The 24,512-nt window shown below is 41.8% G+C and overlaps 1 protein-coding gene across 3 annotated transcripts in view; it reads right to left on the reverse strand.

Annotated features, from left to right (window-relative positions):
- GRID1 (glutamate ionotropic receptor delta type subunit 1) overlaps positions 1-24,512 on the reverse strand; it is a 1,428,863-nt gene that overhangs the window by 175,993 nt on the left and 1,228,358 nt on the right. For all 3 annotated transcript variants that reach the window (XM_040320512.1, XM_040320513.1, XM_040320514.1), the window contains exon 12: positions 18,859-18,997. In XM_040320512.1, the coding sequence (XP_040176446.1) occupies positions 18,859-18,997 (139 nt within the window). The remainder of the gene's footprint in view (positions 1-18,858; positions 18,998-24,512) is intronic.

The following is a 24,512-nucleotide window of genomic DNA, read 5'->3' on the forward strand; positions in this document are numbered from 1 at the left end:
CACTGTAATATCCACAGACATCTCCCCCACTGTAATATCCACAATCACCCCCACTGTAATATCCACAGACATCTCCCCACTGTAATATCCACAGACATCTCCCCCACTGTAATATCCACAGACATCTTCCACACTGTAATATCCACAATCTCACCCACTGTATCCACAGACATCTCCCCACTGTAATGTCCACAGAAATCTCCCCCACTGTAATATCCACAGATATCTCCCTGTCACGGAAGCATGAATCAGACGTACAACAATAGATAAATGAAATAGGAAGGCTTTATTGAAAACCAAACAGCAAGGTAAAAGTCCAAACGGATGATCAAACAGTGCAGAGTCTTCCACCGGAACCAGGGATCAGGAGCCAGAAGGATAGTCCGAACGAAGCCAGGGATCAGGAGCCAGAAAGGTAGTCCGAACGAAGCCAGGAATCAGGAGCCAGAAGGGTAGTCCGTGGAAGCCGGGTCGGTAACCAAAAGCTGCAGCACAATATCAGGAGCATGTGAATACAAGAGGACCAAGCAAGGAACTGAAGCAACAGACCTCCTATATATATGTAAGGCATCCAGCTCCTCCCAGTGGGAAGGAGGAGCCGCAGGGTGTGGTAAGTTATAAGAAGCCCAGAAACCAACATGGCCGCCAGCACATGTCAGATGAAAGAAGCCAGCAAGAGGTAAGACCATGACAGTACCTCCCCCTCAAGGGCCCCTCCTCCGCAGCGCAAAAAACGGTCTCTGGGGGAAGCACGCGTGGAAGTCTCGGAGCAAGGCAGGAGCATGGACATCTGCGTAGGGAACCCAGGAACGCTCCTCTGGACCATAACCACGCCAGTGGACCAAAAACTGCACCCGACCACGGACCAAGCGTGAGTCCAGGATATCGCTCACCTCATACTCCTCATGATCGCCCACCTGGACCGGACGAGGCCGAGGAACCGAGGAGGTGAAGCGATTGCACACCAGTGGTTTCAACAGGGAAACGTGAAACACGTTGGAGATCCGCATGCCAGGTGGGAGCGCAAGGGCATAGGCAACCGGGTTTACCCTGCGAAGCACTCGGAAGGGACCAACAAAACGAGGAGCCAGCTTGGGAGTGGGCACTCGAAGGTTGAGGTTGCGAGTGGACAACCATACACGGTCTCCGACCTGGTAGGAAGGAGCAGGCGCCCGTCTGCGATCAGCCTGGAGTTTCTGGCGCTGCGCAGAGACCTCAAGGGACCTCTGGATCTGTATCCAAGAAGCACGTAGAGCGGAAAGGTGATCCTCCACAGCCGGAATATCTTGGGGAGAGAATGACTCCGGTAACACGGCAGGTTGGAACCCATAATTGGCCATGAAGGGAGACGTCCCAGAGGAAGAGTTCACCGCCGTGTTCCTGGCAAACTCAGCCCAAGGCAGAAGGTCAACCCAATTGTCTTGATGATCGGAGACATAGCAACGAAGGAATTGCTCCAGGGCCTGATTGGATCGTTCTGCAGCCCCATTGGACTGAGGGTGGTAGGCCGAGGAGAAGGAGAGATGAATCCCTAACTGGGAGCAAAAGGCGTGCCAGAACCTGGACACAAACTGACTCCCCCGATCCGACACTATCTCCTTGGGCAAACCGTGCAACCGGAAGACCTCCCTGGCGAAAACTGTGGCCAACTCTTGTGCAGAGGGTAATTTCTTGAGAGGAACACAGTGGCACATTTTGGAAAACCGATCCACAATCATGAGAATGACCGTATGGCCCTGGGATGCAGGAAGGTCCACAATGAAGTCCATCCCAAGGTGTGACCATGGGCGCTCCCTGGTAGCGATGGGTTGCAGAAGGCCCAATGGAAGGTGCCGAGGGGATTTACTCTGGGCACAAACAGAGCATGCCGCTACATATGCCAGAACGTAGAGAAGGCCACCAGAACAAACGTGAAACAGCCCAGGACAGCTGATTCTTTCCAGGATGCCCCGCGGTCTTGGAGTTATGGTAGGTTCGCAACAACCGAGTGCGCAACTCCTCAGGCACAAAACATCTGCCGTTGGGTCTCCCAGAGGGAGCACCAGATTGGGCCGCCAAAATCTGCTCTCCAAGGGGAGAGGTCAGGCTGGTGCGAATGGCGGCCAGGATCTGATTAGGAGGTATGACCGAAGTCGGTATCGACCCACAGGGAAGCAGAGGACCCTCTGGTGTTCGACGCTGAGACAGAAGGGCGCCTACTCCCGTCTCAGACGCGTCCACCTCGAGAACAAAGGGCAACCCAGGGTTGGGATGAGACAGTATTGGAGCCGACACAAAGGCAGATTTTAGAGCCTCAAAAGCCCGGATGGCCTCGGGCGGCCAGACCTGGGAATTACTGCCCTTCCTGGTCAGATCCGTGAGAGGCTTGGCCAGCGTGGAGAAGTCCCTGATGAACTTCCGATAATAATTGGCGAAGCCCAAAAAGCGCTGCAGGGAACGAAGACCACTGGGCTGGGGCCACTGTAAGACAGCCGAAACCTTCTCAGGGTCCATGGAGAACCCCTCAGTGGAAATGATGTAACCTAAGAAGGTTACCTGGGACCGTTGAAATTCGCATTTCTCAAGCTTACCGAACAGCTTGTTCTCTCGTAACCGTTGCAACACTCGCTTGATATCCAGAATGTGGGCCTCCATGGATTCAGAATATACCAAGATGTCATCCAAATAGACCACCACACACTGCTGCAACAGGTCACGGAAAACATTGTTGATGAATTCCTGAAAGACTGCGGGCGCATTGCACAACCCAAAGGGCATAACCAAGGATTCATAATGACCGGTCCTGGTGTTGAACGCGGTCTTCCACTCGTCGCCAGCCTTGATCCTTACCAGGTTATATGCCGCCCTCAGGTCGAGTTTAGTAAAGACCGTGGCCCCTTTCAGGCGATCAAACAACTCGGAAATCAAGGGTATCGGGTATGCATTCTTGATCGTGATGCGATTAAGGCCTCTATAGTCGATGCAAGGCCTCAACTCTCCGCCCTTCTTTTTCACAAAGAAAAATCCAGCCCCTGCCGGGGACGAGGATTTGCGAATGTGACCACGGGAAAGCGCCTCCTTCACGTACTCCTCCATGGCCTCATTCTCCGCAACCGACAGTGGATAGACCCTGCCACAAGGAGGAACGGCACCAGGTTGTAACTCTATGGCACAATCTTATGGGCGGTGCCAAGGCAGGGCAACAGCGCGCACCTTATCGAATACATCCCGGTACCCCTCGTATTCAGGAGGCAACACAGAGTCCGAGGAAGTACACAACAACTTGACAGGCCCATGGATGCAACTAGCCCCACACTGTGGTGACCACGAGAGGATCTCGGGGGATCTCCAATCGAAAGTCGGATTATGCTTCTGGAGCCAGGGGTACCCCAAGACCACCGAGTAGTGTGGAGACGAAATGACCTGAAGGCAGGCCGACTCCCTGTGAACGGCCCCAATGGCTATCCCCACTGGAAGGGTCTCATGAGTCACGTGTGATGGCTGGAGGGGTCTGCCGTCTATCGCCTCGAGAACCAGCGGGGAAACTCGAGCCTGCAGAGGAATGGAGTTGGCGGCAGCGAACTTACTATCAATGAAAAATCCACCAGCACCAGAGTCCACCAACGCCTGGGTCGTCACCGAGCCCCCGACCCAGGAGAGAACAATGGTGATCAGTAGTTTATCAGCACGGGAAACCGGGGACGAAGAGACTCCACCCAAGATCTGCCCCCGACAGGATCTCAGGTGCGAGCGTTTCCCGGACGGTTCGGACATGCCAACCGAAAATGCCCACCGAGACCACAGTACATGCATCGGCCCTCGCGTCTCTGGAGTGCCCTCTCCCCCTCGGACAGGCGAGCAAACCCCAGCTGCATGGGTTCACCCCCAGACATGTCAACTCCAGGAGGCGTGGGAGGAGAGGGAGGCACGGGTGGGACAGCAAACGTAGGCGCCAATCTGTTAGGAGACCTCCGCAGGCTTTCCTTAAAGGAAGGTCTCTCCCTGAGTCTGGTGTCAATCAATATCAGGAAAGAAATAAGAGCCTCGAGCTCCACTGGTAGGTCCTTAGCTGCAACCTCATCCTTCAAGGCATCCGAGAGACCATGGGAGAAAGCAGCGACCAGAGCCTCATTATTCCAGCCCACCTCTGCTGCCAGGTTACGAAACTCAATGGCGTATTCGGCTACCGATCGTGAACCCTGTCTGACGGACATAAGGAGCTTTGCAGCAGAGGCAGAGCGAGCCGGTACATCGAATACCTTCCAAAGAGAAGCAACAAAACCGGAAAACTCGGCAACCACCGGATTGTTGTTCTCCCATAAAGGGCTGGCCCAGGCCAAGGCCTTGTCCGAGAGCAGCGAGATCAAGAAGCCCACCTTAGATCTCTCAGTAGGAAAGGCATGTGGCAGCAACTCGAAATAAATGCCCACTTGGTTAAGGAAACCTCGGCACTGAGTTGGCTCTCCCCCAAAGCGCTGCGGAAGGGGGGCAGAACCGGTCATACCCTGAGACACCGCAGGCGCAACAGGTGTCAGGGTAGACTCTGGCGCAACAACCGGAGCGGCAGTAGGAGCGGACCCAGGAGCGACAACCGGCCTATCGGCAATGGGAGCGAGATGAGCCGTGCGTGCAAGCAGGGTTTGCAACGCCTGAGCGAACTGACCCAGCAGGTGATCCTGCTGATCAAGTCTGGCAACCAGCATGGGTAGCGAAGGTGGCCCTGTACCGTCAGAATTCATGGCTTGGTCCTAATGTCACGGAAGCATGAATCAGACGTACAACAATAGATAAATGAAATAGGAAGGCTTTATTGAAAACCAAACAGCAAGGTAAAAGTCCAAACGGATGATCAAACAGTGCAGAGTCTTCCACCGGAGCCAGGGATCAGGAGCCAGAAGGATAGTCCGAATGAAGCCAGGGATCAGGAGCCAGAAAGGTAGTCCGAACGAAGCCAGGAATCAGGAGCCAGAAGGGTAGTCCGTGGAAGCCGGGTCGGTAACCAAAAGCAGCAGCACAATCTCAGGAGCATGTGAATACAAGAGGACCAAGCACGGAACTGAAGCAACAGACCTCCTATATATATATGTAAGGCATCCAGCTCCTCCCAGTGGGAAGGAGGAGCCGCAGGGTGTGGTAAGTTATAAGAAGCCCAGAAACCAACATGGCCACCAGCACATGTCAGATGAAAGAAGCCAGCAAGAGGTAAGACCATGACACTCCCACACTGTAATATCCACAGACATCTCCCCACTGTAATATCCACAGACATCTCCCCCACTGTAATATCCACAATCTCACCCACTGTAATATCCACAGACATCTCCCCCACTGTAATATCCACAGACATCTCCCCCACTGTAATATCCACAATCTTCCCCACTGTAATATGCACAAACACCCCCACTGTAATATCCACAATTTCCCCCACTGTAATATCCACAGACATCTCCCCTCTGTAATCCACAGACATCTCCCCACTGTAATATGGTCCACATATCCCCCACTGTATAGGAAGATTAGTGCTTGCTTAGTCTTACCGGAGACTTCAGTGCGCTGATCTAGGCTCACCTAGGCCGCCACCAGGTGGACCAAGCTGGCCACCATGCCGGGAGCTAGGCTGAAGCCACAGTCTTTCCTATGGCCAAGGCAGCAGCGGAGCTCCGTGGATCACGTGGTGTGCCGATCCGCATATGGTGACCCGTTCAGATCACGGATCATTTACGATCCATTGCACCACTAGTACCGATCAAAATAAATTTGATCGATAAAAAAAATTACAATTAATCAAGGAATTAATCTTTAATTTCCACAGCCCTAAAATAAACAGATTGAAATAAAACATAAAATTTAATTTTGTTTATTAGTTTTTTTTGTTTTGTTTTTTATATCCTTAATTTAGACCACAGCAAACCAATTTCACAGTTTAAAATATTCTGCCCTTATGACAGGAATATGAACCAATGTACCAATAATTATATACCTTGCATTTCAGATTTCATTTTTGCTGAAACACTAATGGTGGATTTTTTTTCTACGTTCTACAATAAATACTGGTTAAAAATAACACGCAGCATGGATTCTACCCATTTCTTTGAAAGGTTTCACTTCGATAAGCCTACCTCTTCTTCTGCTTTCACTTAGTTACATTTATAAATATATATAAAAAAATCCTACATATTCTTGGACTAACCTGCCCTTTTCCTTCACATAAACTTTTAACAACTTCTAATCAAAAATTCAAAAGATCAAGTGCAGTGCTGAATTTGACAAACGCTTCCATTTAAACCCCCTTTGAAACTTCTGAAGACTCTTTTCATCCGCGCTCATTTCACAGCATGTTGCTTAATTAACACAAAGAATGATCTTGCAACTCAGGCACCATAAAACACATTACTTCTCTACGTAGATTGTTTGGTGCCCAGAAGCAAGAACATTTTTATTTTAGCAATTTAACCTTATATAAAATGGTCCTAGGTTATAATCTGCAGTGTAAAGCTATTAACTGGCATGGCAAGGGCAAGTTAAAGACCATTTTGACTGGCTTAATGCAGATTGACAGCTCAGCGTATCTTATTAACTACTCTACCTTGACAAGCATAATCCAAGGCTATATGGCATTGATTTCACTATTTACAGCTTTAATTGATGGCATCAACTGACTTATATATGCATGCAGCCATACAAACTGTACTATATGCTCTGCTTTATCAGTCTAGGGTGCTTAATGACTTTTGCCAATTACTTCATCAGCAAGGCAGAACTCAGATCTTCCCTGATCTTGGAATGAATCTGGGCTCAAAATTAAAGGCTGGAAACCTGTGCTGCATGTAGTAACCAAATGTTTGCTTTTCTAAAATTCACAAAATTGTATATACATTTATGTTGCATCCTGGTATTAAAATAAAATGAGATGATGAAATAAAGAGTTTGTTTTCAGAGTTGTAGTGCAAAGACAAAAACCTAGAAAGGCTTCATCCCAAATTATGCGCTGATGAGTTGCAATGGAGATGGAAGTCATCATCTAATCAAGCATAAAGTCACTGATTTATGCCACCAAAAGTAGAGAAACATGTGAGGGTAAAATTATTGGAGCCGTTACTGCCGACTTTAAAAGAAGCAATCAGGATGATTCTGAATTCACCATTTACCCAATTAGTGCCCCAGTAGCAAGCATACAGGATAAGAGGTAAGCCTTTAAAGACCTAATCAGTCAATTACTTGCTGTTGATTAACAGCTTACTGGGTAGGGAAACCAGGGTCAGAGTGAGAGCCCTCAAGCCTTTACCATTTAAAACAAAGTCAGCAATGGAAGCTCCCATATTCCTACCTTCAGTGTCTCACTTTTCTACAGGTGTTAATTTGGCTATATAAGTCAAACCATGGAAAAACCTGTTTAATTAAAGCAGCGCCAACTAGTCCAATAATGTGAACATAAAGTGTAGCGCCAAGAAAAAAAAAAGAACCACCTGTATGGCGGGTCTATTATGGATCAAGTGACAAAGTGATCACAGACCATAGGCAGCAATATTCTTCCAATACTGGACCACACATACTATGAATAAGTGTGGTAGCTGCAATGTGTTAACACCAGTTATAGGCTGTAGTAACAGGTGATGATCACTATAGGTAATTAAGTGAATCAGCATAGAAAACACATATAAGTGAATAAATCGAATATCAAAAAGGAACTGTTGTGAGCAATCCTAATTTGACCTAATTTGACCTAACATGTATGATGCTGATTCACTTAATTACCTATAGTGATCATCACCTGTTACTACAGCCTATAACTGGTGTTAACACATTGCAGCTACCACACTTATTCATAGTATGTGTGGTCCAGTATTGGAAGAATATTGCTGCCTATGGCCTGTGATCACTTTGTCACTTGATCCATAATAGACACGCCATACCGGTGGTTCTTTTTTTTTCTTCTTCCTTTTGTTGTGTTGGCTGCCTAGAGTTTTGTTTAGTTTAGCGCAATGTATTCACTATTTTTAGTCCAATAATGTATATTCCTGGAACACCCTACCCCTGGCCAATATTTATTTTGTAATCTTTTGACCTTAAAATACATTTAAGATTCCATTAAGGTGTATTTGCATTAACCCCTTCTTGCCCAACCCTAGCGTCCCTTTTTAGTGGGTTTATATGCCCAGGTGTGCGAGAAGCTGATGGGACAGATCATGTGACTACTGAGGCACCCTATCACAGTGGTCACATGATTGTAAGCCTAGCCCTTCATCTCCCAATCATAATGAGAGACTATGACAGCTCAATCAAAGTGCTAAGATAATGCATTGATCATGCTCTCAGCACAAAAATATTGGCTGTCCATGGGTAAATATGTGTGACATGTTGGCATTAAACCCACCCTTTGCCGCCACATATATGCATTATGCTGTCAGCAAGAGGTTAAAAGACATTACTGCAATGCTTGGAAATGCAACTGCTCTATCTGCAGTGTGTTGTGAAGCAGTGCATTGCAAAGAAAAGGTCAAGTGCAAGATCTCATTACCAGAGTCCCTGAAAGATACAATATACTTCTGTGTGACCTCTGTAGCATCATCCAAAAAAATGAGCATAAGTCACGGGGAGACTGACCCTATACATTTTCATTGTTTTCATATTTTCCTTGAAAACTTCACATATCTTTTTGGTTTCTTAATAAAAAGTCCTGCAAATTTGTGATTAAAACTATACATGCCCAACATGCATTTGACTCCTTAGATCTTAAAGTGTATGCAAAACCCTAAATCTATTTGCTTGTTATATTTGGCACACTATGTACAGTTTCATAAGCAAATTGTTTTTCATGAATCTGCTTGGAACGTTTTTTTATTTGGAGATTCTGCAAGTAACAGCACGTCATGTTGCAGGCTACTACCTTGCCACTATGTTTCAATTAGCAGCACCATTGTCAGCCTATCATGTACTCTCACAAAAATGTAAATTGAAGCACCATGCCACTTCCAAAAGGTCCAGATACAACTTAATTGTAATAAAAGTCAGGGGGATAATCCAAAGAGTTGCCAATGCATTTTGGGTGTCCAAAAATATCCCTTTCATCAGGGCTTATTGAAAACAATGTGAATGCATTTGATGTTCACTGGACCTTTAATAGTATTTCTTCCAGTGTGATTATAAGCACTTGTAGCAGCTGGTTTGGCAGCAACTCCTTCAGTCAGTTATTTTCATCAGGTTTATCAGGTTTACTATTTGTCCCTCCCCCTGCTCGTGACTGGACAGTATGTGGAGAAGCAGCAGACTAATGAGCTCATCTTTCTGTTACCCTGTTCTCCATATCAGTATCCCCCTTGAAAGCAAAAGAGCACTGCAGCCAAAATAAGTAGCTCCTTGTGCTCTTTCTCCATCTCCAATTCTCAACTCTGCAGTGAATTCCAAAAAAAAATCTTTAATTAACAAAAATAAAATACATTTAAAGGAGAAGTACAGCCAAAGCTCATTTGGATCGCAGAAGTGCAGTTTGTTCTGCACACCTGTGACCCGTTTTCAGCCGGCAACTCCTGCGCCCTTCACAGCCCAGCACTCCAGTAAGCGTGGGGAGACAGAGCAGAGAGCCAGTGACTGTCCGTCACCAGCTCTCTGCAAAGGGAGCTGTGAGACCCAATTAATCTGTGATGTTTGATCTCTCGGTTCTCAGTCTTAGAGGCTTGAAAAACAATTCCCATACTTTGACATTTCTAATAATGAATATAGAGCTGGAGTTCAACATTAAATTCGTCCTTATGTTTGAAGAACAGTGCCTAACTTCTTCCTTTAAAAAATGTATATAAGGTCATTATGTCTTCAACTGGATATAACAGTTTTTGTAATTTACTTATCTAATTTACCTACAACCACTGTTTCTGACAGACTTCCACAATTGCTGGATAGTCCATTGCAACGCTGGATTTGTACACTTTTTTTACCTATTATGCTACCTTAGCCAAGGGCACTATGGGATACCCCCATTTTTTATCTGCCTCACTGCCTGCACACTTTAGTGAACCATCAGCTGGCCTGGTAATTATATTACCCCTCAATTATTCGAGACCTCCGTATTACCCCCCTTGTCCGCCGCAGGGGGTCAATTGCTTGAGTTGCCCGACGCCGCACATGACCACCTCAACATTGGATTGGTCCTCTTGAGGAAGCGGTTATACCGCAAAACTAGTTGAGGCACAAACCAGTCTATATGTTTGTAATAACTGATAACTCTTGGGGAGACCCCTGAGTTTCTGTTCTTTCAATTTTAATTATGCAACCTTTGTAATTATTTTATATGTAATAAAATCCCCTTTTTATACATATGTATATTGTTTATTACCAAGTACCAAGACAGTCCATCAATTCCAGGGGGAGGAAATGTTACAGGGTCAGTATTAGCCACTATTCCTGTCCCTGTCCCCCTATCCTTTGTTTCTACACTAATCGGGATGATGGTACGTATTAAGACTAGCTACCTTGTTTACATGAGGCTATACTCAACACATTTGGATATAACAGTACATGTTAAGCACATGTTATAAGCAGCTCTTCTCCACATCTCTACATCCCATGTGTGTGTGTGTGTGTGTGTGTGTGTGTAGGGAGAGGGGTTTCCTTGTCAATAGCTTTTACCTTTGTGCCACCACCACATGTAGTAATTTTATCTCCACAGGCTTATTTCCATCATCTATTTTCTGCTGAGACCTCTAGCTCTGATGGTGCATGTGCTTCCCACCTGAAAGGTATACATTGTACTGGGTTTTTTATTTTGTTTGTTTATTTATTTTTTGTGGTTGGACTGGATGGACTTGTGTCTTTTTTCAACCTAACTATGGAACATTCTCCATTTAAATCTCTTCTCCTCTAGGCAGCCCACTCCTAGAAATGTAATGTAAATGACTGTTAATTTTCATTATTTTAAATGTATCATTAAGTTGAAGGACTTTGCACTTACTTCCTTCAGTACTTAATTTATTTCACATACCACTCTCTGCTCAAGTTTCAGGATTGGTTTATTTTATTTCTATGACCAAAAATATGATTTTTACAAATTCAACAAGGAGATTAACAGCATGCTTTTCAAAGATACCAAACTGACCTATGATAACAAATAGCAACAAGACATATATGTCTGTCAATGTTTTATCTAATGCCATTTTCTATTTAACCTCTGATACAGATGAGTGCTACCGTGCAAGCACTAAATGGTTATGTCTATTTTAAGTTTATATATTATGGTCTTTACTAAATGAGAAAAGCAATAAAAGTTTAACTGCTCTTATACTTCTATCATTCAAATAAAGTGATAATGAAGCTAGATGTGGTCAGCTTTTAAAATTAAATACTGAATAGTCAGATGAAATTTAAATCTGGATTTATGGCACCCACTTCCTTCTATGTGTAGAAAATCACCCGCAGCTCACATATTTTGTAAGCCTTTAAGTGATTCAAGGACAAAAAAGAAACCGTTGTTGCTTTCAATTCTATTAATGTATTATTCTATCCAATTAAATCTTTTTTTTTTTATATACTGTATAGTCATGAATGTGATTAGCGGTTAAAAAAATTCAAGTGTTTGCATTTAAAAAGCTTGTATTCAAGATAAAAAATAAAAATATTATCAAAGATATCAGATTCAGATGGTGCTAAGAGACTCTTTATTTCAAATATAATTTTGATTCAAATCTTTCATTGAAAAAAAAAAAAAAAAACACAAGAAAGAATGAGATCATTGATGGTGATATTTACTGTCTTCAATGTAAGGGCCCTTTCACATGGTCCTGTCCACTAATTTAAGCAGGAAATCTATGAACAGATCCCCTGCTGAATCAGAGCTGAATGGATGTAATTTTTTTGATAGTTGACATTGGTCAAACTGTGATGGCTCTATGGGAGGCTATATGTAAATGACTTTGCATCCGTTTACATCTGTTTGCATCTGGAGCTATTTCCAGTGCGTCATGTTTACCTCCTTCTCAATTTTTTCCAGACCTGAATGGACTCAGAGGTATGCAGAGAGAAACAGGGTGCACATCCATAAACATCTACCTGCTTATAGACTTGCATGGAACTTCTGATCAGGTCCACCTGAAAACATGACAGACGGACCTTATCAGAAAGTCCATGTGAAGGAGTCTTAGAAATACAATGAATGATTTATTCATGAATAAAGAGCTTTATTATTTGTGTTTTTTTTTACCTTTGAAGCTATCCTTTAAAGTGGTTCTAAAGGCAGAAATTGTATTATTCAGTTTTAGTGGAACTACTGCCCCTTCACCCCTCCCCCCCAATAATTACCCAAGTTATATCTCGATCCAGCTCTGTGTTTGATTGCACTCTTGACAAAAAGGCAGCAGTGGAAGCCATTGGCTTCTGCTGATGTCAATTACAGCCTGTGAGCAGAGAGGGCCGAGTCATGCTGTGTGTGTCTAGAGATGCACACAGCCTGGCTTGCAAGTGAGTAGCTTCCTATAGTGGTGCACTGAGAAGAGGAGGTGCCTGTATCACTGGCTGGGGACCCCAGCAGTAGTAGAGTTATCGTGCTTTGGTAAATCACTGTCTCAGCACAAATCTTTCCAATGTTCACATAAACAGAAATTATACAATCCCCATAGCTTACATTGTAACTGCAGGTATTAATGTAAACTGACTGTCACTTGTTTTTCTTTTGCCTACAGCAACAAATCTGATTTTGGCTCTTATTCTCTGACATAGATGTCAAATTTGTATTATTTAAATCAAACTGAGTTTGCTATCATTCTGACCCCAAAGACATCACGTTGGAATTCCAAAAAGTGGTGTCCCAGCTAACAGGTAGCATACATAAACTCAAAACCTGAAACATGAATGGGGTGAAGAGGCCCGAGTATCACCCAATTGATGTGCTCTCTGCTACTAAGGCATAACTAATATAAAGGAATTTAGTGGTCCTGTCCATCATATTCAGCCAGTCTCCAGCTGTCTCTAATAAAGTTAATAAAGCCTAGGAAAGCAATTCATCCTATACCACTGCTGTGCTTGTTTTATTTATTGTCACCTTGATTGGGTTTTCTTGATATAGAAGGTAGGCATTAAGATAAAGCTTAAATCAAAAGTGTTGTCCCAATTCTATATCTATGTAAATATAAGCATGAATTATACCAATATCATTTGCTTGATCTGAGTCTTTTGAGATTGAGCTATTATGTACACCTGTATCAAGAAATTGACTGCTTTCCAAAATGCATGTATCAGCTCTGGTTGATAAATACAACATGAAAAAGCTGAAATAGTATATTCTGCCAGAGCGTATACTTCAGGCATTAAGCCATAATGGCTGAATAAAATTATAATGTGGGAGGATGCTATTAGATGTGCTGTCATGGACCACAGGATCAAATATAGAAGAGAGATGCAGAAACAGTTCAAAGAAAAAAAAACTTCTCAAAGGTGCTAGACACTGTAAATTCTGAATCCTAAATTATTCGGAAAAACATGATATTCTAAGAAAACAATAGCATACTTTCTCTTACATATCACTCTGGTTACAAGAGCACATCTTCCTTTAATCACAATATAGAAAACTGGTGCTGAAATATGTAGGTTACCCTGATGGCTTTTGATTATGCTAGTCGACTGGCTTTCACATTGATCCAGCATGTACTTTTTGCTAATTCAAAACATGTAAGAGAATTATGTGGTCTCCCTAAACCTATGAGAACATAAATGATCTTTAGCTAGACAGAAAATTAGAAGATGTTGTTCTGCTCTGGAGACCTTGCTTACAAAAAGACATTAATATAATAATAGAGGCAATAAAAATGTCGCTGATGTATAAAACATACAAAGAGACTCAAAGTTACATAGTTGCCATGGGTTGAATAAAGACACCAGTCCATCCAGTTTAGCCTGTGTGGGTATTAATGTCAGTAATAATGCCCATATCCCTGTATACTGTGTTTGTGAACATGCCTATCTAAGAGTTTTTTTAAACTACCGACACTCCATGCTGATACCAACATTTGTGGAAGGGAACTCCACATGTTTACCGCTCTGACAGTGAGGAACCCTATATATAGTTTAGGATTAAACTGATTCTCCTCCAATTTCAATGAATAGCTACATGTTTTCCTAAGTTCCCCGAACCTGAATAGTGTTTTCCTTATTCTATAATCACCATTAAGGTATTTGTATAGTGTGTGTTCAACTGTAGTGAATTGATCTATGTGTGTGTGTATGTGTGTAAAAGCCCTTTGCTGTTGCAGGGATCAAATCTAGAAGAAAGTGAATTCAATTACACCAACTCTCAAAATGGTCCTCAAAGGCAGCTGACATTTACATGTGACACAAAGATACTATAGTTCAGGACTCTTAACAGGGTCTCTGAATACACAGCTAGAGATCTCATGTTACCAGATTTTTAGTTCATTGATTTTAAAACCAAAGCAGACTAAGGGTTGTACAGTTCTTGGGAACATCTAACCTGTATTTCATTATCACAGGCAGTCTTATGATATGTGCTTCTGCCAGCAATCATTGAGGCCCATTCAGAGCATTTTCGCACCTAATGACAGTCCCAGTTAACCTTCATGCAGTATAGGTACAGTATAGGGATGGTATAGTCTCTGCACAAGTGCAAGGTAACAATAGTTTAGATGCAGAAAAGGTTCAGTACAATGCAGTATAGTTGCAGTCTAGGTTTGGAATAAGTGTGGTATAGAGCACAGTATGGATGTGGTATGGATTGGGTACATGATGTCCTACTCTAAGTGGCTCAGTCCCTGCTACCAGTATCAGCAATGTGTGAAAAGCCCTTCTCCCCAGAAAGCTTTTGATTGATCAGCGGTGAGAATCAGAGGGTTAAGTGGATACTTTAGTCTCCTTGCGGCAATAGTGGAGGTGCTGTGATATGGGCAGTTCTCACTGCCCCAAGTGTCCTCACCCCCAGTCTCAGGCTCAGATCTCTGCTGGTATGATCTCCCATTGGCATGTGGATATCCAGACCAAGGTGCTTTCTCTCTAACTCAGTGCAAGGAGGAAGATCTTGCCCAACCCATTTAATAAAAATCATATGTCTACTCCTCCTACTGCACAGTGCCTTTTGGGATTCTATTTATGCCATTATATGACTGCCGTCTCAAACTACAACACCCAGGGTTTATGGGCTTGCTTGGCTTTACATTTCCCCCTGCTGGCTGGAGGAGAATGGTGCAGCATAACATCAGACTCTCTATAGAGCAGTGTTTCTCAACTCCAGTCCTCCAGGCGCCCCAACAGGTCATGTTTTCAGGATTTCCTTCACATGTGGCAATTAATAAGGCAGTTAAACTGATCTAATCACCTGTGCAAAATTATGGAAAGCCTGAAAACATGACTTGTTGGGGGACATTAAGGACTGGAGCTGAAAAACACTGCTGTAGAGGGAGAGAAGAAGAAAACACAATGGGGTTGATTTACTAAAACTGGAGAGTGCAACGTCTAGTGTAGCTCAAGAATATATAAAACCTTAGCGCCTGTGGATAAAGGAACTTATCAAATAACACCAGCTGCAGAAAAAAAAAACGTGCTAATTGGCAAAAAAGTGAAAGAGCAGAAAAACAGTAATAGGAAAAATTGCTGAGCTTAATGTTGATCAGGTACAAGTATAAATATGCAGGACAAACAATCAGTAAACAGTAAATCAAGAAAGTCCCATTGAGGTGAAATATATATATATATATATATATATATATAGATATAGATATAGATATAGATATATATATATATATATATATAGATCAACAAACTCCCATTATAATGAGAAAGTGCTTGTGCTAGTAGATGTCTCCTATACAGTTGTGCTCAGACTGGGTGCCCCACATAGAGGTACACTCACCTCTAGTATGGTCTCTTAAGTGTGTGGGTGTACCCCAGTAGAAGTCCTTTAGAATGGCGAATGACCTCTGTTGTACTGCGTCAATGCGTCACTAAAGGAATACCCGGGAATCGAGCATCAAATGCCGTTCATAGCGGTATCCTGTTCAAGGGCCGATTACCAATATTAATCGCTTGCTACACACACCAGGTGCCAGGACTATTAGGCACCTTTAAATGTAAGTGAAAACATTATTTTAATGGTGTAGCAAATAAATTTGTTCAAACGGTATTGCACAATAAGGATTTCCTTTCTGTCATTCTTATCTATTCCCATGATATGTATTTCCACATAAATACGCCATTCTAAAGGACTTCTACTGGGGTATCCCCACACACTTAAGAGACCATACTAGAGATAGGTGGTCAACACCCAGGGGTGAGTTTACATTTATCTGGGGCATCCAGTCTGAGCACAACTGTATAGGAGACGTCTACTAAGCATGAGCACTTTCTTATTATAATGGGACTTTATTGATCTATACATATATTATATATATTTTTTTTAACCTCAATGGAACTTTCTTGAGTTACTGTTTACTGATTCTCTTGTTTGTCCTGCATATTTATAATTGTACCTGATCAACATTAAGCGCAGCAATTTTTCTTATTACTGTCTAGTGTAGCTCGGCATAGAATCCATTCAGCTTCAAGTTTTTTTTTGGTCAAAGTTTAATTGAACAAGCTGAAGTTAGAAGCTAATTGGCTACCATGCACAGCTGCACCAGATTTTGCACTCTTCAGTTTTTCAATAAATCTACCCCCATGTCTCCTTCTCCATATTGCTGTAGCCCAGCATCTGGCAACACATATTTATTAGAAAGAAGCAGACATGGAAATATATGTCTACATTGTGACTGCATATTTTAGATTTCCTTGTTAAAAAAAGAAATAAATGGTATAAAAGACTGCTTCTAAAAAAAAAAAGAATTAATGTCACTTCAAATACCACACACAGTTTTATCACAAGATCTATAACCTCATTTTACAGCCAAGTTTCTTTTTCTTTGAAGCACAAATCTTAAATATCTCAGAAAACTTGAAAATGATGTGTGTACGCAGAGCTTTCCAAAAACCCTCTTATAGCACAGATTGCCAGGCTGTTCTTCATTTTTAAACAGTGAGGAATAGTAAATGATGTAAAAAGTTACACTTCTCTAAGGATTCTCATTGCTTCCAGACATCACTGTGCACCTGTAGCTTTGGCACAGCAGTGGTGTAAAAGCTGTAAGCAAGTCAGCGCTGTGGGATATCTGATTCTTCAGTCTCCAGACTCTCGACTCTCCAATCACAGATAGATTGCTTTCTGACAGAAAAAAACATTGTTGCTGGCGCTTGGATTCGAAATGCATGGCTGTTTTTATCACTGAGTTATTTAAGCCATATTGTTTAGCATGCTATCAACTAAGCTCCAGTTTGAGAAACGTTTTCTTTATTCAAACAGTCTGTTCTGTATAATAAGCACCACTACATGGAATATCAGGAAAAGAATGAGGTTGAAAGGTAAGGAAATACAATAAAAGAGTAGCTATTATTCACGTTTTTCATTCTTGAATGCCACACATCAAAACAAGTTTAATAAAACCTGTAATAAAAAAGTAAACTGCAGTCCTACTTCTAAACATATTTTTACAAATAAATGTAATCTAAAAAGAAGATATTTTAGGAAAATAATAGTCCATATCCAATTTTGCCCTGTTTGGCCTCCACAATTATTAATTGTCCTATGAGATTTTGGAAAAATACTTAAAGTGATACTAAAGTCTTGTTTAAAAAAAAATACAATAAAAATAACAAACTTGTTATACTTACCACCTCTGTGCAATGGTTTTGCACAGGGCAGCCCCGATCCTCATCTTCTGGGGTCGCTTTTCTCTGTTCCTGGCCCCTCCCTCCTGTTGAGTGCTCCCACAGCAAGTAGCTTGCTTTGGGGGCACCCGAGCCGAGCTGCAGCTCCGTGTGTCCATAAACAAGATTACTGATGTCAGCGTTTATTAGTGTGGAGAGTCCACAAACACCTATGACAGTTACTGCCTCAGGACCGCCTCACTAATGCACTTCACCCAACAGAACTTAATCATAGAAAAATTATACCCGCCTAATTGTCACACATACTGTATATCTTTAGATTAAATTTAAGTAAATTGAGTGATCAACAGAAGCTCTGCATTTCACCCTACTTTCCATTAAGGACCTTCATGAAAATGTAAAATGGGATAAAGTACATTACAGTATACGTGTCACTTATTAGGTGAAGGAGAAACCCAGTTTATTGCAGACCTCATGGCTAAATGTAAACAATTCACATTTCCCCCCATTCCCCAGAAATGTGCCTAGTTGCCCCACCCCCCACCCAGTTGCACCCTAAGACATTGAGGTAATTAGACTTCCACCTAATTTTCAAATCTCTCAAGGGAGAGAGACATTTAGGGAAAGGAGGCCTGATGACATTAAGCTCCTAAGATGCATTTTAAAAGCCCAGACACTGTTTCACTAGAAAGTATTGGGAAAATCAATTATTTATCTTGGCTTTCGTACATTGTATTGCCATGTAGAAATGGAGCTGCTTGTGGAACTATTTATGTTTACTTTTACCTAACCCTGCACTTGATTGGATGGTTTAAGTAAACAAAAGTTCACTTTACTTCCCAAAGTGAACTAAAGTGCAACAAAATGAATCGATATGTACTTCACATATTCAATCACATGCTAGAAGAGCTATCAAATTCCCTTGTACACGATTTGATGTTTTAATTAAAAACAGGTTCATTTCACTGTACTTGTGCTCGGTCTAGTGGCTTTTTATTTCTAAGAATTTTTGTTGACAATTTAATTTTCCATATTGCAGATGTTCTAGTTTTGGAAAATAATTTTACAATCTGCTTGCTAAGCCAAAAGCCGGAAGAATACCACATATGAATTTTACAAACACTTTTAAAAAAATAATATTGAAGTCACATTTTCAGGTAAACAACTTATAAATAAAATCAAATGTACCTTATAGGGTTGTCCATCCTTGACACAGTTAAGAATGCTGCCAGATTTGCAGTATAAGATGAGCACACAATAAGGGTAAAAAGCCACCAGCTGCCCATCACAATCCGCATTGCCACTGAATTTGCCACCGATTCTCCCCCTAAACATACAAGATAAAATAATATCAATAAAACAATGGCAACTATTTCACCTGTAGAAACTGTAGAGAGAAAATAAAACAATTATAATGAATCGATAAAAGTCATAAGTACACAAGTGTTGCTTGTTCCAAGTAATGAGAGAGTCATGTTTTATAAGAAAGGTCATCCCTCATTGGGTTACATACTGTGACCCAAAGACATTTGTACTCAATGAAGCATGGAATTAAACATCTGCACATGAGATGATGGAGGCCACAAGGTTACAAAAAAGGTGCTTAAAAGGAAAGTTTATTTTTCATTTTTAAAATATGTGGTTGTAGTTTACAAACCATCACAATTGTAAACCATAAACATAAAACTGTGCCAATACTGTACAGTATGTTCATTTAAATAAGTTAAAGTAAAAACTGAAATGGATTTTAGGGAATAGAATGTCTACATGGAAATCGATGTGCCAGAGGCAGGAAATGACTGGAGATAAGGTTTGTGTATTTGACATTATACTTCTCATATTATATTTTGTGATCTTAGCACACCATCATGAGCATCAGTCATTTTGAATCTGTTTATATGAGCAGCCCTGTAATAACTGTCTTCTGTGAGTTATTGATTTATAGCAGAGGTTGTATAGAATGGGAAGAACAAATCACTGAGGGAAATGAGAAAAATAAAAGGGACCAGTATGGATGGTCATTTTTAAAAGAAGAGTATAAATACGATAATACTCTTCAGGAGAGAAAACTGTTTTTAGCTCTTTGAACACATTTATTTGACCAAACTGACAAACTGTAATGTTTGGGATGGTATTCATGTAGCACAATATTCTCAGAGCTTTGAAAAAATGAACTAAGGCTGGGTTCACACCATTGTGAATTGGATGCGGGTTCGCCTCATCCAATGCACTATAGCAGGAGATGTGGACCGACTCTATGGAGCTGGTTCACATATCTCTGCTGTGACTCCAGTGCAAATTTGCACAGAAGTCCTGTGCGTCTTTTTATTTGTTTCAGGTCCAAATTCAGCCAAAAATGTGGGCTAAAATTGTGCCTGAATTGGTGAACCAGGATGCACCGGATCCCTGCTGGGAGCCACATGCGGCGATGGTGTGAACCCAGCCTAAAGTGATATTAAACCCCTGGCTTTGTAAGCATGTTCAGCACCTAATATAATCACTTACTGAGAATGCAGATTTTTTATCTTTTAATCTTAGCCTGCGTTTCAGTATAAGCTGGAGCCATAGTAGCTGTCCCAGATTTCCTATTTCAGAGTGGCTCCATTCTTATGACACGTATTATGGTTCCACCCTTGTGTGCAGGGCCTAGAGTTGAGGCTACCTACACAGTGTGAATTAATAGAAGTACAGTAGCCTAGGGTGAAAAGGTACTTCGCTGCTTCTCCCTCTTCCTCACAATTCCCCTTTCAAGATAGAAGACTGACTAGAGACTACATATCCACTGTTAACTATTTCCTGTGAAGGCTAAATGTAAAGGGAAACAGCACTGAGAGAGCAGGAGCCAGCAGCATTGAAAGTGTTAAGCTAAAAAATGCTGAGAGTTTAATCCTACTTAAAATTTTTGGAAAGTTCTGCATGGGTCTAATTTTACCAAATGAGAAACCTGTATGCCCATAATCAATTTGCAATATTGATTCCAAATACTAGACATATGCAAAAAAAATTCGGTCCGAATACAAATTCAGACTAATTTTTGGTTATTCGGAGATTCGGATGTATCTGGAATAGTAGTAACAAATTTCATTGAAATTCATTAAAAGTTGTTTTATTTATTTGTTTTCAAATTAATTCCAAATTTTCGGAAAAATTTGAATTTGGATCAGTTGAAAATGTTATTGTTTTATCTCTTGAATGAATGCACTTTTTAATGCATTAAAATATTTTGCTAGCTTTCTTGACTGTGGCTTGGCATTGAATGTTAATGGTAAGTCTATGATCTACAAGCACCCCCAGATACTTTTCCATCACTGATTCCCCCAGGGGAGCACCTCCTAATGTATAATTAGCATATATATTTTTGGCACCCAAGGACATAAATTTACATTTCTCATTATTGAACCTTGTCTGCCAGGCAGCTGTCCATCCCCCTATTTTGTAATCTTTTTGTAATGATACTACATCCTGTGCTGAAGTTATTTCCTGGCCTAATATGGTATCATACACAGACACTGAAATAAAAAAAAAATACAGTTTTTATTTTTATTTTCCCTGCATGTTATTCAGCATTCTTTGCAATTGCCTTGACATTTCCTTTACAAAATGAACAGTCTGATTACCTTTAGAAAATCAACCTCAGTATCTTTTGCGTAAGTGTGGGCAAAATAGGCAAATATATTTAGCATATCTATGAATTACATGCACATTTCCCCATGTGTTATGTTAAATCATTATGGGGTTGATTTCCTAAACTTGAGTGCAAAATCTGCTGCAGCTGTGCGTGGTAACAAAAGCTTGTTCAATTAAGCTTTGACAAAAAAAAATGGAAGCTGAATTCCAGCGAGGTTACAACTTTCTATATTTACGGTAGTGGACAATGCTGCCTTTGTTTCACTGAAATCCCTAGCGCTGTCATCCCTGTCAGGATTCTCCTCTGCTATTCTACAAAACCTTTTTGCTGATGTCAGCACTTCACTGTCAACTGTCAAGTGTGAAAGTTTGCTTCTGTTTAGGAGCATCCTGGTCACTTCTTCTTGTTCATGTCTCCAGGCCCCCTGTGGTTCTATACTTGTGCATTTAGACATGCCTCTACTGCTACTGCTTGATTGTAGAACCGAAAAACTGTTTTAAATGTTAATTAACCTTTTTTAAACATCCATATTTGAAGTATAACTATAGGCATTATGGATTGAGTAAAGGAGGGTTATAACCCCTGTCAGATTTTGTTCCTTCATCTGTGTCCCACTGTGGAGATTTCCCTTTGCTTCCTGTCCCAGAGCCAAACAGGAAGTGAGAGGAAATGCCTAGTGCATTACCCAAGATTTTTTGAAGAAAACCAAACAGTCAAATCAATATTTACAAACAACAGATGTAATGCACATGACATTCCCTGATGGTCAATCAACGTGGCAACGGATGACTGAACAATAGACTATGTCGGCAGGCTGAAGCCTTTCGGTACATATACCCTTCCTTAGAGCTCAAACCAACAAATATTTGCCTCTCAGGCCGCGTACACGCGGTTGGTCCAAACCGTTGAAAACGAACTGAAGCCCAGTTTCATCGGTCCAAACCGACCGTGTGTACAGGCCATCGGTCCGTTGTCCTTCGGTCAAAAATTTTAGAACTTGCTTTAAAATCAAACCGATGGACCGCTGCCCGATAGGTCCAAACCGATGGTTAGTACAGAAAGCATAGGTTCAAAACCTGCGCATGCTCAGAATCAAGTCGACGCATGCTTGGAAGCATTGAACTTCGTTTTTTTCAGCACATCGTGTGTTTTAAGTCACCGCGTTCTGCCCCGATCGGTTTTTGAACTGATGGTGTGTACACACATCAGACCATCAGGCCACTTCAGCGGTGAACCGATGAAAACAGTCCATCGGACCATTCTCATCGGTTTGGATCGACCGTGTGTACGCGGCCTCACATATACCCACTAGGCACCCCATTGTTCCACCACCAATGGGGCACGGTGTCTCAGCATTAGGCAAGGTCAAGGGTCAGGCAAGCAAAAAAAAATACACACCCTTCCATATATGTGTTAATATTTCAGAAAGAACTGCTTAGTTGATCTTTTTCCAATAAATAGCTGTGTGTGTGACATTCACTGACAACCACGCTTACAGTTCCAGATGGGCTATCTCAACCCCTGGGGTGAATAAAGTGTCGCCCGATCCTTCTCATGGTGCTTTTCTGAGATGAATAAGATAGGCCTGCTATGGGAGTCGGGTGTGCATTCCAGCAGCCATTACTGTCCGACTCCAGTAGCAGGCCTATCTCATTCATCTCAGACAAACATCGTGAGCAGGATCTAGGGATTGAGATAGCGTATTTGGAATTGTAAGTGTGGTTGTCAGTGAATATCACACACAACAAACAAGAAGTCCTTACTGAAATATGAACACATTTATGGAAGGGTATTTTTTTCCTCTCTCTTGTCTGACCTTTGATCTTGCCTGATTTTGAGAAACCTCACCCTATTGGGGGTGGATAAATAGGGTGCCTAGTGGGTATATTAAGAGGCATACGTTTGTTGGTTTGAGCTCTGAGCAAGTGGATGTGATCGCTGAAACGCATCAGCCTGCCGTCATCTGTTGCCACATTGATTGACCATCAGGGAATGTCATGTGCATGCTATTTGTTGTTTGTGAGTATTAATTTGTCTGTTTAGCTTTCTTCTAAAATATTGGGTAATGCACTAAGTGTTTGCGCCCCCTGCTCTCTTCGTAGTTGTGAGTTGGATTCCCCTGCCTGAGGAGGGCTGCACTGTTGAAGCATTGTCCTTGAGATTTAATGGTCAGTGCATCTATCCCTGACTAGTGACTGTCCTGTTGAGTGCTGGAGAAATTATTTGTTCTATTGCAAGAGAGGGGGAATCCCTGCAAATTAAGGTAATTCTTAGGGGACCCACAGGTCCCCAGAACTAGTGTCCCTAGTAGAAGATTTCCTATTACTTTTCTGGGAACAACACAAAATTTGTGATTTTCTTTTACTTTCACTTTTAATAACAATGGTAAACATGACAAATAGAGAGGGTGGATCTCTTTAACAGGGGCGCAGACAGCAATAAAAACTGACAGGTCTCCACTCTATCCAAAACTTAAAAAAAAAAGTTTTGCCTTTAATTATACTTTAAGGTGTAACATGCAACATGTTCCAGCTCATGTTCTCCCACCCCCAATCCCTAGTTGTTTCATCAGCCTATGAAATGTTTGTAAAGCAGGAATTGAATTTCTATCCACACACATTTGATACATTGTTATCTGCTATCATCCACCTAACAGGGAAATGTATTCATGCCAATTAACATAATCAAACCACAGAAGGAAGCAAAATTGCTTTATAAGGCCTCGTACACACGATAGGTTAACCAGAGGACAACGGTCTGAAGGACCGTTTTCATCGGTCAAAAACGATCGTGTGTGGGCCCCATAGGTTATTTAATCTTAGGTTAAAAAAAGCCAACTTGCTTTAAAATTAACCTATGGATTGGTAACCGATAGGTCAAAACCGATCGTTAGTAGGCACAACCATCGGTTAAAAATCCACGCATGCTCAGAATCAAGTCGACGCATGCTTGGAAGCATTGAACTTTTACGTCACCGCGTTCTGACACGATCGGTTATTTAACCTATGGTGTGTAGGCGTGACGAACCATCAGTCAGCTTCATCGGTTAACCTAGGACAATGGTCATTCAGACCGTTGTCCTCCGGTTAACCTATCGTGTGTACGAGGCTTAAAATGTATTAAGATAATATTCAGATTCAGATTTTTAGAGTAAAATTACTGAGGCTGTTGTTGTTTTTTTTTTTTTTTATATAAATGGATATTAGTTGAATGA

The sequence above is a fragment of the Rana temporaria genome, chromosome 8 (genome assembly GCF_905171775.1).
Source record: "Rana temporaria chromosome 8, aRanTem1.1, whole genome shotgun sequence".
Taxonomy (NCBI): domain Eukaryota; kingdom Metazoa; phylum Chordata; class Amphibia; order Anura; family Ranidae; genus Rana; species Rana temporaria.